This window comes from Delphinus delphis, chromosome 7, assembly GCF_949987515.2.
Source record: "Delphinus delphis chromosome 7, mDelDel1.2, whole genome shotgun sequence".
Taxonomy (NCBI): Eukaryota; Metazoa; Chordata; class Mammalia; order Artiodactyla; family Delphinidae; genus Delphinus; species Delphinus delphis.
The window spans coordinates 88,612,283-88,626,084 of record NC_082689.1 but is presented as its reverse complement, the minus strand read 5'-3'; the positions used below and the strand labels follow the sequence as shown (position 1 = coordinate 88,626,084).

Sequence of the window (13,802 nt, the reverse complement as noted above, 5' to 3'; positions counted from 1 at the left end):
TCACTTCTCTTCCTTACTAATAAATGTCCTTTGTGGATTTTTTTTTTTCCAGAGTAGGGTACTTTTGTCTGAATTAAAAACCCGTTCAGGCAGATATCCTTTCTTTTCAATGATTTTCTTAATGGCATCTGTAACTCATCTGCTACCTCTTGGTTGGCAGAAGCTGCTTCTCTTGTTATACTGACATTTTCTAAAGCCAAGCCTCTTACTAAACTTATGAAACCATCCTGTGCTGGCATTAAATTCTCCACCTTTAGATCCTTCACTTTCCTTTTGCTTTAAGTTGTCATATAATGACTTCACTTTTTCCCGAATCATATTAGAGTCTTTAGGTATACCTTTCTTATAGCAATGGTGCAGTCACATAAAAGCTGCATTTTCAATACAAGATATAAAGGTATTTCAGAAAAAGTGCAAGGTTTTCACACCTGCTGGCATAGCTGCAGCAATGGCTTCACAAATTTCCTTTTCTTCTCTTACAATGGTCCTTATGCTGGATTCATTATCTTGAAATGATGGGCAACCGCCACTCCAGACCTCAATCTACAGTATATATTAATCAATTCAACTTTTTCTTGTAATGTCATGACTTTTCTCTGCTTCTTGGGAGCACTTCCAGCCTCAACAGTGGCACTTCATATGGGTCCCATGGTGTTATTCAAGGTTTATGGCATTGTGCTAAACACAATGAAAAATACGCAAGAACCAAAAGAGATCACTTTTTTTTTTCGATATGCAGTTTACTGGAGAGATAAACTGCTCACCTGGAGATGATTAGTGTCATATGACATTTTAAGCAGATGCTAGCAACACTTGAGCTCACCGAAATAGCAGCAGAAGGTAGCTACAAAATTATTACAATATGTACTACAGTTAACTTTTTGCAGTAATTTAATACTGTATCTTTACATTTGTTTAGACTTCTGTTGACTGCAAATGGCACCGTGTCTGGTATGTTAAGTGTTTGTAAGTTTTGATAAATTTTAACTTTTTATAATAGATTTGTGTAGATTTTATGGTAGCAATAGATAAAATAGACAAGTATCTACATATATTTTATGCATTCATGATGTACCTTTTTCTTAATTTTTTCAATATTTCTAGGCTATGTGGTTCCTCTGTTAGTTTTTGCAAATTCTTGCCAATCTCCAAAAAAAGTTTCCAATGTATTTATTTTAAAAATTTTGCATATAAATGGATGTAGTTCAAACCCCTGCTGTTCAAAGGTCACCCTAACTGCAATTTGTGAGAGACCAGATGTGGGAGAGTATAGTTCTTGGTCAAAGATAGACCCTCTGAGATTAGAGACTCTAAGATGATAATGGTTGAATTGTACTTTAACTTAATTTAGCTCTCATTCTTTCCTTTATTGGAATAAAGAAACAGTAATGTGCCTGTTTTTATACTAATGATAGCAATTTATGTATAAAAGCCATTGTAATCAACAAATATAAATTGATTGCCCTGAAAACTTTTAAATGCTCAAGCTAGCATTCAGAATTTTTTAAAAAATGAATATGAACTCTGAATTCAACATCTTGAATAGTTTAAAGGTCTTTTAGCTTGTAAAGCTGAGAATTTAATTAAACTTAAAAATATCACAAAGATTATAGATGTGTACATATTTTTAATCCAATGTGTATATTTGTGGTTCACTTTAATATCTGCAATGTCCATAAATATTCATACATTGTGAATTATTACTCCTCAAGTGGTTTGACACATTTTGCTTTACTATATTTAAGCCAGGGATTAAATTAGAAGCAGATCAATGGTTAAATTATTACCTTTCACATTCTGTGGATATTTATTCATTCATTCATTCATTCATTTATTGTGAGAACACTTAAGTTCCACTCTTAGCAAATTTTAGTTATACAATACAGTATCATCAATTGTAGTCGCTATGTTATACCACATTTCCCTTTTACAATGCAACATGAGTTTTATTGCAGTTCTGCTTTTTAATATTAAATTTTGGTTTACATGATGACCATTTGATACAAACATCTTAACATTATTAAGTGGATAACTCAAATCCCAAATCAACATGCATAAAAATGTCTCTCAGGATCCAATTCTCCTAAGATATCCACTGTGTGGGATCAAAATACACTACTTCCAAAATATGACACTTTATCATAAGGATTATTTTGAGCTGAAGCATTTGAGATTCAGTAGATGCAGAAAGAAGTCTTCTGTAGCTTCCCCTATCTGACTAAAAGCATAAACTTTTGAGAAATGAGAAGTGCCATAAAACACTTCCTCAGGGAAGTTCTAAGGCCATGAAGATGATGGAAAGTCAGTATCAAAATTGACCTACACAAATGTTATTAAGTAGCCTTTATCTTCCATTAGTTTTCCCATATATCTACCTTTCCACAATTTGCCATCCCTATAAACTCAAAGTCCTTTTCCTTTGTCCCCTCTGTGTGGGTAGAGGAAAAGGTTTTTTCCTCCCTACATCAGCCATCTTCATCATAATTAAGGTTTTATTTTTAAGTTGAGTCATATACAGAAAAAGCTATTTCATAAGAGCTATTTCATATCAATACACACATACAAGATAAATCACAACACTTGAAATTTTCTATTAACTTTACTTAACCCTGTTATTTATTATTTATGTGTTTTCTCTCCATGTTTTCTGTCATAGACAGTTCAAACCAGTTTTTACTAACATACAGCTTTTAGAAATTACTTTACTATGAAGGCATTTATAATTTCTTTCTTCATAAGGAAATTTCAGCCTGGTTTTACCTCTAAATTTGCTAAATCTTGATAGCATATTCAGTTAGTTTTAGCTCAGGATATTCCAAGTAAATTAATATTTTTATTTTGTTTTCCTATAGCCTTGCTAGTTCCTTAGTCGCATACCTGTTAAAGACTGTTATCTGATATATTTCAGCATTCGTCCAATCAAACAAATGCCAGAAGCAACAGGAGAAAAAATATGCACTTAGAATAATGTTAGCCTGAGTCAAATAACGGGCTCTTTGGCATCAGAATTAGCCTGTTAAATAAAAACTTGCTTATTTAGTTAATAATTCATTCATTTAATAAGTTATTCATCTATTGATTTTCAACTAATATGAAATGTTCCATTATGATAATTTCTAAACTCAAAGTCACATTCTTCTAACCAATAACTCCCAAACTAAGAATCTTTACGTGATAATTGAAGAGAGTTACCTGTTAAAAATATTGTTGGAAAAATAATCATTTGAAAATACAACTCCCTCACTACTCCTACTCCTAGGAGTAGGCCTCAGGAGTATTTATTTACCTATGCCCATGTTAGCTTATATTTATTTCTTTATCTCTTATTTACAGGCTTAATTATACCCAGGAGGTGTGTTTAAGAAAAGAAACACAACTCCTTTTTATATTGTTAAATGCTCATGGGCCATGTGGTTCCTAAAGTATCTGCTTACTCACAGCTGTGATACCTTTTCATTTCTATGTTTTGGTTGAAATACTTAATAAAGGGCAAAATGAATCACCAAGAACTCCTGATTGAGCAATTCGGAAGCAATTTCACATTAAGAAGAACTCCCAGAGATGATTCCAGAATGTATCCTAAAATCTACAAAAAATTCTTTCCATGGGTTATCTGGATAATGATACCAATCATTTCACAAATTATACCACAAGAGTTAATCCTCTAAACTTCAGCTCATCATCTGGCATAGAGAAGGAAGTAAATAAGTTAGTTTTTCATGTTAGGTAGCACCTACTGTATGGAGAAAAACAACATGGAAACATCATAATATTAGAATAACTTATAAAAAAAAGCTTCAGTGACTCTCAAAACAAATCAAAGGTTTGAATGATTTGAAAGTCATCACCTTCATCTTAATGGAGTCTAGCGACAGCACAATAAAATTTAGGAAACTGGTTGAAAATAAATGCATATAATTATGCCTTTTTTCCCTAGTCATCTTCATTAAATTTTATGGTAAGGATTTATCTATGAAAAGGGGAATGCTGTAAGTGGGTTTAGCACACATGTCTCTTTCTGGACTCTGAAATTCCAGACTCTGAATCCAGATTGCCTGCTTTCATATCCCATTTCTTCCATGCTGGCTCTGTGAGCCAGCAAGTTAAAAATTCTTTTGACTTTTTAATTTGAGAAAGTTAAAAACTGCTCTCCGCCTCAGTTTTCTCATTGTGAATTAGCATGATGAAATGAGTTCATGTAGAGAACATTCTTAGAACTGTGCCAAGTCCACAGATAGTTCTCAATAAATGTTACCTACTATTACTGTCATGTACAGAATGTGAGCAAACCTACTAGAAACACAAGGATACTTTTTATGAAGGTGAGATATGGATTGAGGAGGGCCCCAAAGGAACCTACATCAAGGAAGCAGGCCTGAGGTAGAAGTTGAACTCCGTGTTCTGCTTACCTGTACTCTGACAGGAAAACTTGGTTTTGTGATCACACAATCGTAAGGTACCACTGCAGCCTTTTTCATCACTACCATCTTCACAGTCTTTTTCCCCATCACAGCGCCACAGATCAGGAATGCAATTTCCATCAGGGTGACACTGAAATTCATTCCCATTACAACCAGCAGGAGAACGAATCTCTTAAATTGAAATGAGGGAGAGAGGCAGAGAGAGGAAGACAAGAGAGAAATTATGATTTTACTTGATAATATTTTTTTTTCAATTTTTTTCTTTCTTTAGGCATTATAATGATCCTAGAGAGAATCTATTTTTACTTTATTGTTTAATAGTTGCAATACTCTCTAGCATTTTCAAATTTGTTTTAGAAACTTTAATAATTAGAGAAAATAATTCTTGCCTCCCACAGAATTTCTAAAGGTGATGAACGTTAGGAAAAAAAAGAAAGAGCAGTAAGATAGTATGTGGATATTCTGTTGTGATTTTAATTAGTATCAGTGTGATTGTTGAAGGTATTTTGTCTATAGCACATAAAAGAGATTTCACATTCTACTCCAAATGTTTAGACTTTTGTTGATCTTGTGACATCTCTTTAGATAATTTCTTTCACACTGGTAACAGGTAAACAACCAAAAAGAAAATAAGAAGTACATTCTAACAAAATCTTTGAAGAATAATGTCCAAAATGTTGAAAAATAAAACCCTCAGATAATTAAAAAAATTATTCAGGACATAAGATTTCAAGTTTAGACTCAGAACAGACACAAAAGAATTTTATGAGGCACTATGCAATCAAAGTCAATTTATCAATTAATAATTCACATAGTGCCCAGATAACATTATCACTCAAAACCTGATGACTAAAAATATAGGTTAAATTTTGTAGGTAAGCATAAACAAGAATAAGGAAAAATAAATGTTGGGCATATAGATGCTTTTACAGTATAACAGTTGAAAAATATGACCGTAATTGGCAGTACATTAAATTTGTTTTAATATCTAATATTATGAGATATAATAACCAGAATCTCCAAATACTGTTGTAAAGTAAATATTTTAGTATTCATTTTTCTAGACCAAAGTTTTAATGTAACAAGTTTATTGTGCATCTCAGGTAGCTACAGCCAACAATTAATTTACATTATATCTATAAAAGCAATTATTCTACATCACTATAAAATTGAAGCAAGTCCAGGTGAGTTTCTCATTACTCAATGAGCTGATTTGGTAGGAATTGTAAAACTATCAATAGACAGAAACCTCAGTTAAGTAGAGTTGGGAGACCGGAAGGGGAGATCTCTTAACACCCTGCAGCTGTAACAGAGCCCAACAGGAAGAAGAAAGACTCTTCTTTCCTGTCAAGGACTCAGCCTATGAAAATCCATGGACTTGCTGTTTACTAGAGCCCTCCCATTTTCCTTTTTTACTTTCTATAAAAGCATTCCTTTTTCCTTGCTGTGAGGGAACTTGCACATAGCTCACCATGGTACAGACTCCAAATTGCAATTCTTCGCCAATCCCAAATATACCAGTCTTTGCTGGAGAAATATCTGGCTCTCAATTTGTTTTAGGTCAACATTTTGGTGGCCCATATGGGGACCAGAGAAGACTCTCGATGGCTCTGGGGCTGGTGAATATACAGGTGCAGTACCCACAGCTGAGTCTATTGCTGCTCACTGCTTTTCCTGCTGACCCTGGAGTTTAAAGGCAAGTCTTTCTCTTAGATCCAAACTCACACCCTCTTTCCATCTGGAGCTCTCCAGGCTTTATTCAGAATCTACTTAAAGCTTTTGTCTTTCTGGTTAAGGCCTTGTTCTGCATGTGAGTACTTGTTTGGCACTTGGGTCTGATTTTGATATCAGGCTCTTTCACTGAAACTGGTTAGCTTTGCATATTCCCTTCGGAACAGGAATTGCTTCACCTGAAGCTGGCTAATCTTTGACCCATTCCTCTGAAAACAGGGGTTCTCTGCAACAGTGCCAGGTTTTTCAGCCTTTGGCCTATTCTTTTGAAAGGACGATTCTCTGGAAACTGGCTGAAAAAGTCTTTGGCCTGGCTCCTTTAAGCTGTTTCCTTTGAATTGGCTGGGATTGTCTTACAAGCTGTCTGAATCGAACCAGTTGTGCTGTAAGCTGTTTAAGCTGTTTGAAAATTGTTCTTCACTCTAGAGGAAAAACCTCTAGGAAATGAGACTCCAGTTATCTAAGTATTTTGAAGGCCTCCTCCGTTATAGGGACTCTGGTCAATTTTATGTTTAAAAGCCACAGTCCTTCCTCATGGGCACTACTAACTAAATGGACCAACCTGACCAAAGGCAATTTAGAATATCAATGGCTGTTATGGGGAATTTCAGAAATCCCCAAACTTTATTTCCTTAAAACCAAATTGAGCTTCAATAGCTCAAAAATTTCCAGAACTGAGTAGAATGCTTATTTCAATTGGCATTTTGGGGCTTCGCAATATACTCAGGACTCTAAAATTGCCTCTCTGCAAAATAAGATTTTAAGATTAACTGAGGAAAAGAAATTATGAAAGAAAGATAAAGTGGCTCTCAAAGCCTCAGGCTCTTCTTCCTTGGCGTCTGTATCTCAGGCTCCACCTCTGGTGCCATCTCCCTCCTTCCCTTCTATGCTGCCTATGCCTCCACTGTCCCCTCAATCCCCCCATACTCATTCTCTGGCCAAACTTCCCTTTTCCTCTGAACCTGTCAGAACATGTTTCTTTAAAATTAAGCCTTCTGAAGGTCCAGAGGCTAAATCTTTAATATCTTGTACTCCCTGAACTAAGCTGAACTGTGAGCCATAGTCAAAGATTTTCCCAAAGTAACCAAAGACCCTCATAGTTTTGCTGAGGAATTTAATATAATCACTCAAACTCACCAACCAGGTTTCTCTAACTTATATCAGCTACTTCATATGCTTATCAGTGAAGGTCAGGCCCAGCATTGAGTGAAAATTGCTAATTGAGAAAATCCTGAAAGATGCCCAGCATTACAACCAGGAGAACGACCTGCTATCTTATTATGTGTCAGGCTCAGAAAATTGCTAGGCAACTTTACTGAGCAGTTACTAGGGCTTTTCCAAAGCCTGCTGACTGAAACAAAATTCAGGCTTGCACACAAACATCTGCAAATCTGTTCACAAAAATTACAGTTGACTTTTGATTGTCTTTAAAGAAAATTCTGGTCTTCCTTCAGATGTTGATTAACTCAAGTAGCTTTTAACTCTTTGTTTATTAATGGGCTGAACTAAGATCCTTCCCTTTTAGTAAAAAGGACCAGCGTGAAATGGGAAACTATGTCCACTTCAGATTTAGTTAATCTGACAAACCATATTTCTTGTGCTCTATATGAATCACCTCAAAGGAAGATCATCAAAATTGTTCATCTTCAACTCCAACAAATGAAGGCTCCTAAACAAACCCAAAACCCTCGTAGTTTTTGCTATTATTGCAAAGAACCAGGGCATTAGAAAAGAGATTGTTACAAACTTAAGCGCTATAGAGCCTTCATCCCTCTAACCAGCCTTTCCAACGCCCTCCAATTCTCAGTGGTGGGCTCTGAGGAACTGGAGGGGCTCTTCCCAATCCTCCCTCTTCAACAGCTTGGAGAAACATTTCTCCAGGAGGATGAATTTCTTCCAGTCCTAATTGATACCACACTCTTGAGTGCTCAACCCCACTACCATAAAACAGCCCCTGCCTTGGAGTACTAAAACAATTCAAATGGTGGGGATTTCTAATGAACCTCAAGAGGTTCCTATGTCCGAACGTATTCCCTTTTGTTTAGGCCCTTTGAGAGATACACATCCTTTTCTCCTTAGTTCCTCTACCCCTATCCATTTATTAGGCTGGAAACTTCTTAGAGAAGTATGCCAGAAATTCTTTCTCCGAAAAGGGGAAAACAATTCTAGAAATTGACAGTGTCATCAAAGAACCAGCCAGGTAAATTAAGTGGCCCTCTAACATCTTTTATTTGTTCTATCTCTGATGGTACTAGAGCAGATTCTGAAAATATAGATCATTTCTCCCTATTGAATCAAGCTACCACTTTCCTTATTGGCAAAATCTCCAACTGATGTTTGCAAAATTCACAGTGCATCTCCCAACAAAATTTAAACAGAATCCTCAAAACCTCTTCCCAGAATTAATCAATATCCTAAAGGAAAACCTTAAAGCCCATAATAGAAGAATCCTCATTATCTCCTGTACTAGCCCCTGTAACACTCCATTTTACCAGTGAGAAAAGCAAAAGGCCAAAGGTGGAGGTTTTTTCAGGAACTCTGAGCAGTAAACAACACTGTTATCCTTCGACACATTGTTGTTCCTAACTCTCATATGTTACTAACATCCTTTCCCACCACAAATGAATTCTTCACTGTAACTGATTTATGCAGTGCATTCTTTCATATTCCAGTTGATGAAGACAGCCAATACCTTTCTGCCTTTACTTGAGAGTAAAAAAAACAATTCACCTGGACAGTAATGCCTCATGGATATATTGAGAGTCCTTCTTATTTTTTGCAAATCTTGAAGGCTGGTATGAATGATATAAAGTTCTCTAAGGGTTTTACTTTGCTGCAATATGTGGATGAGTTGCTTCTTTGCCCTCCTTCTTAAACCTCTTCACAGGAAGGCAGCGTCCACTTAATAAAGCATTTGGCCTTAAAAGGACTTAAGGTCGCCAAAGAAAAATTGCAGTTTGCCCAAAACCAGGTTCAATATTTTAGTCATCCAATATCAGAACAAGGGCTACACCTAGATCCAGATACACTTCATGGTGTCCTAAGTTTCCCCAAACCCCAGACTAAGGGCTACTGCGAAGTTTTCTCAGACCAGTTGGTTATTGCTGAAATTGGATTCCAAATTTCTCTTTTAAAGCCAAATTTCTTATGTTTTTCTCAACAATAACAACCACCTGACCCAGTTTTGTGGGAAGAACTGATTGACATAGCCCTCAAGGCCCTAAAGGAGAGTTTGATGAACCCACCTGCCTTTGGGCTTCCTTATTATCAGATTCCCTTTTACTCTTTCATAGATGACAAGAAAAGGGAATAACTTTGGGGTACTCACCCAAAAACTTGGTGACCACCATCCATGCACAGGGTGTTATAGCCAGCAGCTGGACCCTGTGGCACATGTATTAGAATCACTGCAGCCACTTCCTTGCCTTACAATCACTGCAGCCACTGCCCTTTTTGTTAAAGCCACTGAGAAAACTGTGGAATGTCCTTTAATCATTTTTGTACCTCATGCAGAAGTCAACCTGAATTCTCAACATACTCAACACTTCTCAGCTAGCTGCCTCATATCCTGTGAAGTCCCTTTGTTATCTGTCCTTCACGTAACTCTTTTACATGATAATAACTTTAACCTGGCTACTCTTCTCCCTTCTGTCACCAACAACGTCCTTCATGACTGCTGAATGTTGATAGACAACCTCCTGACTCCTTGTAATGATCTACAGGAAATTCCACTGGGTAGTGTTGACTTCTCATGGTTCACTGATGGTTCTTGTTTAAAAGGTAGCAATGACAAATATTGTGGTGGTTATGTTATTATAACTCCTTTTGATGTTGTTAAGGCAGTGTCTTTACTTATGACTACTTTGGCCCAATAGGCTGAATTACACACCCTTACACGGGCTTGTACTTTAGTCAAGGACAAAATTGCCAGTGTTTATACTGATAGAGATATGCTTTCAGAGGAGCTCATGATTTTGGAATGTTGTGGAAAGTTGCTTCCTCATTTCCAGTGGAAATAAAATTAAAAATAGTCCTTATGGGGCTTCCCTGGTGGCACAGTGGTTGAGAGTCTGCCTGCCGATGCAGGGAACACGGGTTTGTGCTCCGGTCCGGGAGGATCCCACATGCTGCGGAGCGGCTGGGCCCGTGAGCCATGGACGCTGAGCCTGCGCGTCTGGAGCCTGTGCTCCGCAACAGGAGAGGCCACAACAGTGAGAGGCCCGCGTACCGCAAAAAAAAAAAAAAAAAAAAAAAAAAAAAAAAATAGTCCTTATGTTCAGGAATTATTGAACACAATACTTTTACCTTCCATTTTAGCTATTATTAAGATTCTGATGCATGCTAAACTTGACTCTCTGGAAACTAAGGGAAATCACCTTGCTTATATGTCTGCAAGGAATGCTGTCCTTAAAGGGACCAACAGCAGACAAACCTCTGTCATTATCCAAAGGGACATCTCCCCAAATGATAATTTAGAAAAACTGGCTACAGAAGCCTAACAATGAAAAGCCTAACTCAGAAAAGGAAAAACAAGATTGGAAAGTTAACAATTGTTTGTTTGGAAAAAAGAGAAAGCTCTGGTTTGGACCAAATAACTCAGTACTACCAGAGACTCTAAAATCCCCACTCCTCATCATACTACATACACTAAACTATTGGTCTATTGACAAAATGATGAATCAATATTGTTGGGGAAACATTAACAAGGCTGCAAAAAGTGCCTACCTCCCTTGTCCTACTTGTCTGAAGCACAATCCAGGGAAGCCTATTTGTACTGCTTCTGGATATTTTAAACTGTCTAATGGACAATTCAAAGTCTGGAAGATGGATTTCGTACAACTTCCTCCATCTCATGGATATAAATACGTTTCATTCACAGTCTGTATGTTTTCCCGCTGGACTGAAGCCTTCCCTCACAGACAGGCGATTGCCTTTTCTGTGGCTAAATTCCTTTTGGGAAAGATTATCCCTACTTGGAGGAGCTCCTCTCAAACTTTATAGCAATCTGGGAATCCATCTTAAGGGCCAGGTGCTTTGACAAGTCTGTGATGTTTGTCTGGTTTTACAACACTTTCACTATGATTACAACCCTCAATCCTCAAGTATAGTTGAACACACTAATGGCATTTATTATTACTAACTGGCAAAATTTGTAGAGGTCCTCCAAATACCTTGGCCAAAAGCATTGCCATTGGTCCTTTTAAATTTCAGATCCATCCTTTTGGGAATTCATAAACTTTCACCCTTTGAGATAGTCCCAGGATGCCCAATGAACTTGACTCCTGCTTTTTTTATCCATAACTTATAAAAGGAGAGATACTGTAGTATTGAAAAGGCCTGCTTGCTTTTATTAAACATAACCAAGCTTTGGTAGAGCAGTCTTTTCACAGTGTGCCCTTGGGAGACAAATACCTTGGAACCTGGAGATTTCGTCTATTGGAAAAGACACTACCAGAAGAATTTCCCTCAACCTTGCTGGAAAGACCATATTAAGTACTGTTAACCAACACTTGTGCCACCAAACTCCAAGGAATAGACTCTTGATTCATGTGACACACCTAAAGAAGGTGCAGAACCCTGACTGGACCTGCACATCATCCAGTGACCTGAAAGGAAATACTTCTCGGAAGTTGAGGCAGTCGACATCTGAAGACACAGCTTTCCCAAGTTATCTATACCAGGCCTGTTGGAAGTTTGTCACCAACCTTCGATGCTGACATAAAGATTCAGATTATCTCCAGGGTCTATGATCTTGATGACGTATGGACTTTAAATAAAAAGTGCCTGAGAGTTTTCTCTCCTGCCCCTCCTTGTTACTTAAATGTGACCTTACTAGGTTTCCAGTCTGAGACACTACTGGAAATGGTCTTTCCTGACACTGAGGGACAAAAAGCCACTGAATCTAGAATATCTGACTCTTGATCAGTGATGCTTTCAGCAAAAGATCTTAATCAAAAGATAAAAATGTAAAAAAAAAATTAATAAAAAGAATCCTCAGTTAAATAGAGGTGAGAGACCAGAAGGGAAAGCTCTCATATCCTGCAATGACAGCAAAGCCCAGCAGGAGAATAATGACACTTCTTCTTTGCAGGAAAGGACTCTGTCAATGAAAATCCTTGGACTCTTTGTTTACTACAGCCCTCCCAAATTTCTTTTCCTTTCTATAAAAGTGTTCTCTTTCCCTTCCCATGTGGGAACTCGCACACGGCTCACCAGTGTTTCACACCCTAAATTGAGATTTTCTGCTGATCCTGAATAACCTCATCTTCACTGGAGAAATATCTGTCAGTTTCCTTCAGGCCAACGGAATCACGTGGTTATGAGGTAGGAGTAGACTAAATTAAGGTCAAAGCTAATAATAACACTTCTATCACCAAGGCAGCTACTTAATCTTTTGAGACCTCTGTTTGTTCACGTGGAAAGTAGAGAGCCTGCAGGGTCGTTGGGAGGAATAAATTGGATATGTGTAAATGATTATTTTCACTAACATTTTTTGTTGTTATTTTCTATGATATAGATAGTTCATTTCCTGATTTGTTTATTTAAAGAATTTCAACAACTATACTACGTCAGTTGATACAATATTTTAAAGATGCACAGAACAGACTTGCTTCTACTGCCCAAGTATTCTTAAAGTAGTAATGCTGAAATAACACCTAAGTAAAAAAAGAGATAAAAAGGATCCCAACTGAAGTAAGAGTAAAAAAGTTCTGTTGGTAGAAAATAGGAGTTCCAATTCACGGAAAACCTAATTTCCAAAAGTAGCTACTCCTAAGAACACATAGTAATTACACCCAATTTAAAGAGAAGGGGCTGAGTTTAGGCTGGCATTGAAGTCCCTTCCAAAAACAGAGACTTTTTCTACTTTCCTAATCATCCAAATCATTCTGACTTTGGATATATAGAGTCTTCATGATTTAACAGAATACTTGGGTGCATAGACACGATCAATAAAGATGGTAGAGTGTCTGCACATTTGGATGATATATATGAAATGTGATATAGCCACTTCCTACCATATTTAATTGAGTATATGCAGAGTGCCCTATTTAGCAGTACAACTTAACTACTACAGTGGTAGAGAATGTTGAGACTGGTTTCACAAACAATATACTATGAAGCCTTTAAACTTGGGATCTTTTTAAAGGTAACTTGAAAATCCTATGTGATTTCAGTATCCAAGAAGAAAAAAGAAGACAAATCAAATGGAGTTCCAAGGCGTTTTCAGCTAAGTAATTCTATGATGAAGAAGGCAACTTCCATACAGCAGTGAATGGCCTTTGGTTCTTTTTCCTAGTACTTAACTATCCATGAAAACAAAACTAAACAAACTTTGGCTCAGTTGAATTTTATAACCTGTTGTATGAGCTCAACCAATAACATACAAAAGTTGTATTTCAGGTTATTCTCACCCAGTGATTCCAAATATTTAGTAAAGAATAGAAGGTATAGTCTTTTGATTTTTTCTACATTCTTTAAAATAAGAGTTGAAGACTGGCAGCTCCCATATTGAATCTGTCCCTCAGTATGTTTAATTTAGTAAACATACTATTGACCTTTTAATAATCTAAAGCTTTCCTATAAAAATCTCGCTTTTCCAGTTCCTTGAAAAGTAAGATTCTTGGGTTAGCATCCTCATAAGGTAACAAC

At 36.8% G+C, this 13,802-nt stretch overlaps 1 protein-coding gene across 1 annotated transcript in view; it reads right to left on the bottom strand.

Annotated features, from left to right (window-relative positions):
• The window catches only part of LRP1B (LDL receptor related protein 1B), a 1,457,034-nt gene that overhangs the window by 657,588 nt on the left and 785,644 nt on the right, over positions 1-13,802 (bottom strand). Inside the window, exon 21 of the mRNA XM_069540814.1 lies at positions 4,410-4,592. Within this exon, the coding sequence (XP_069396915.1) occupies positions 4,410-4,592 (183 nt within the window). The remainder of the gene's footprint in view (positions 1-4,409; positions 4,593-13,802) is intronic.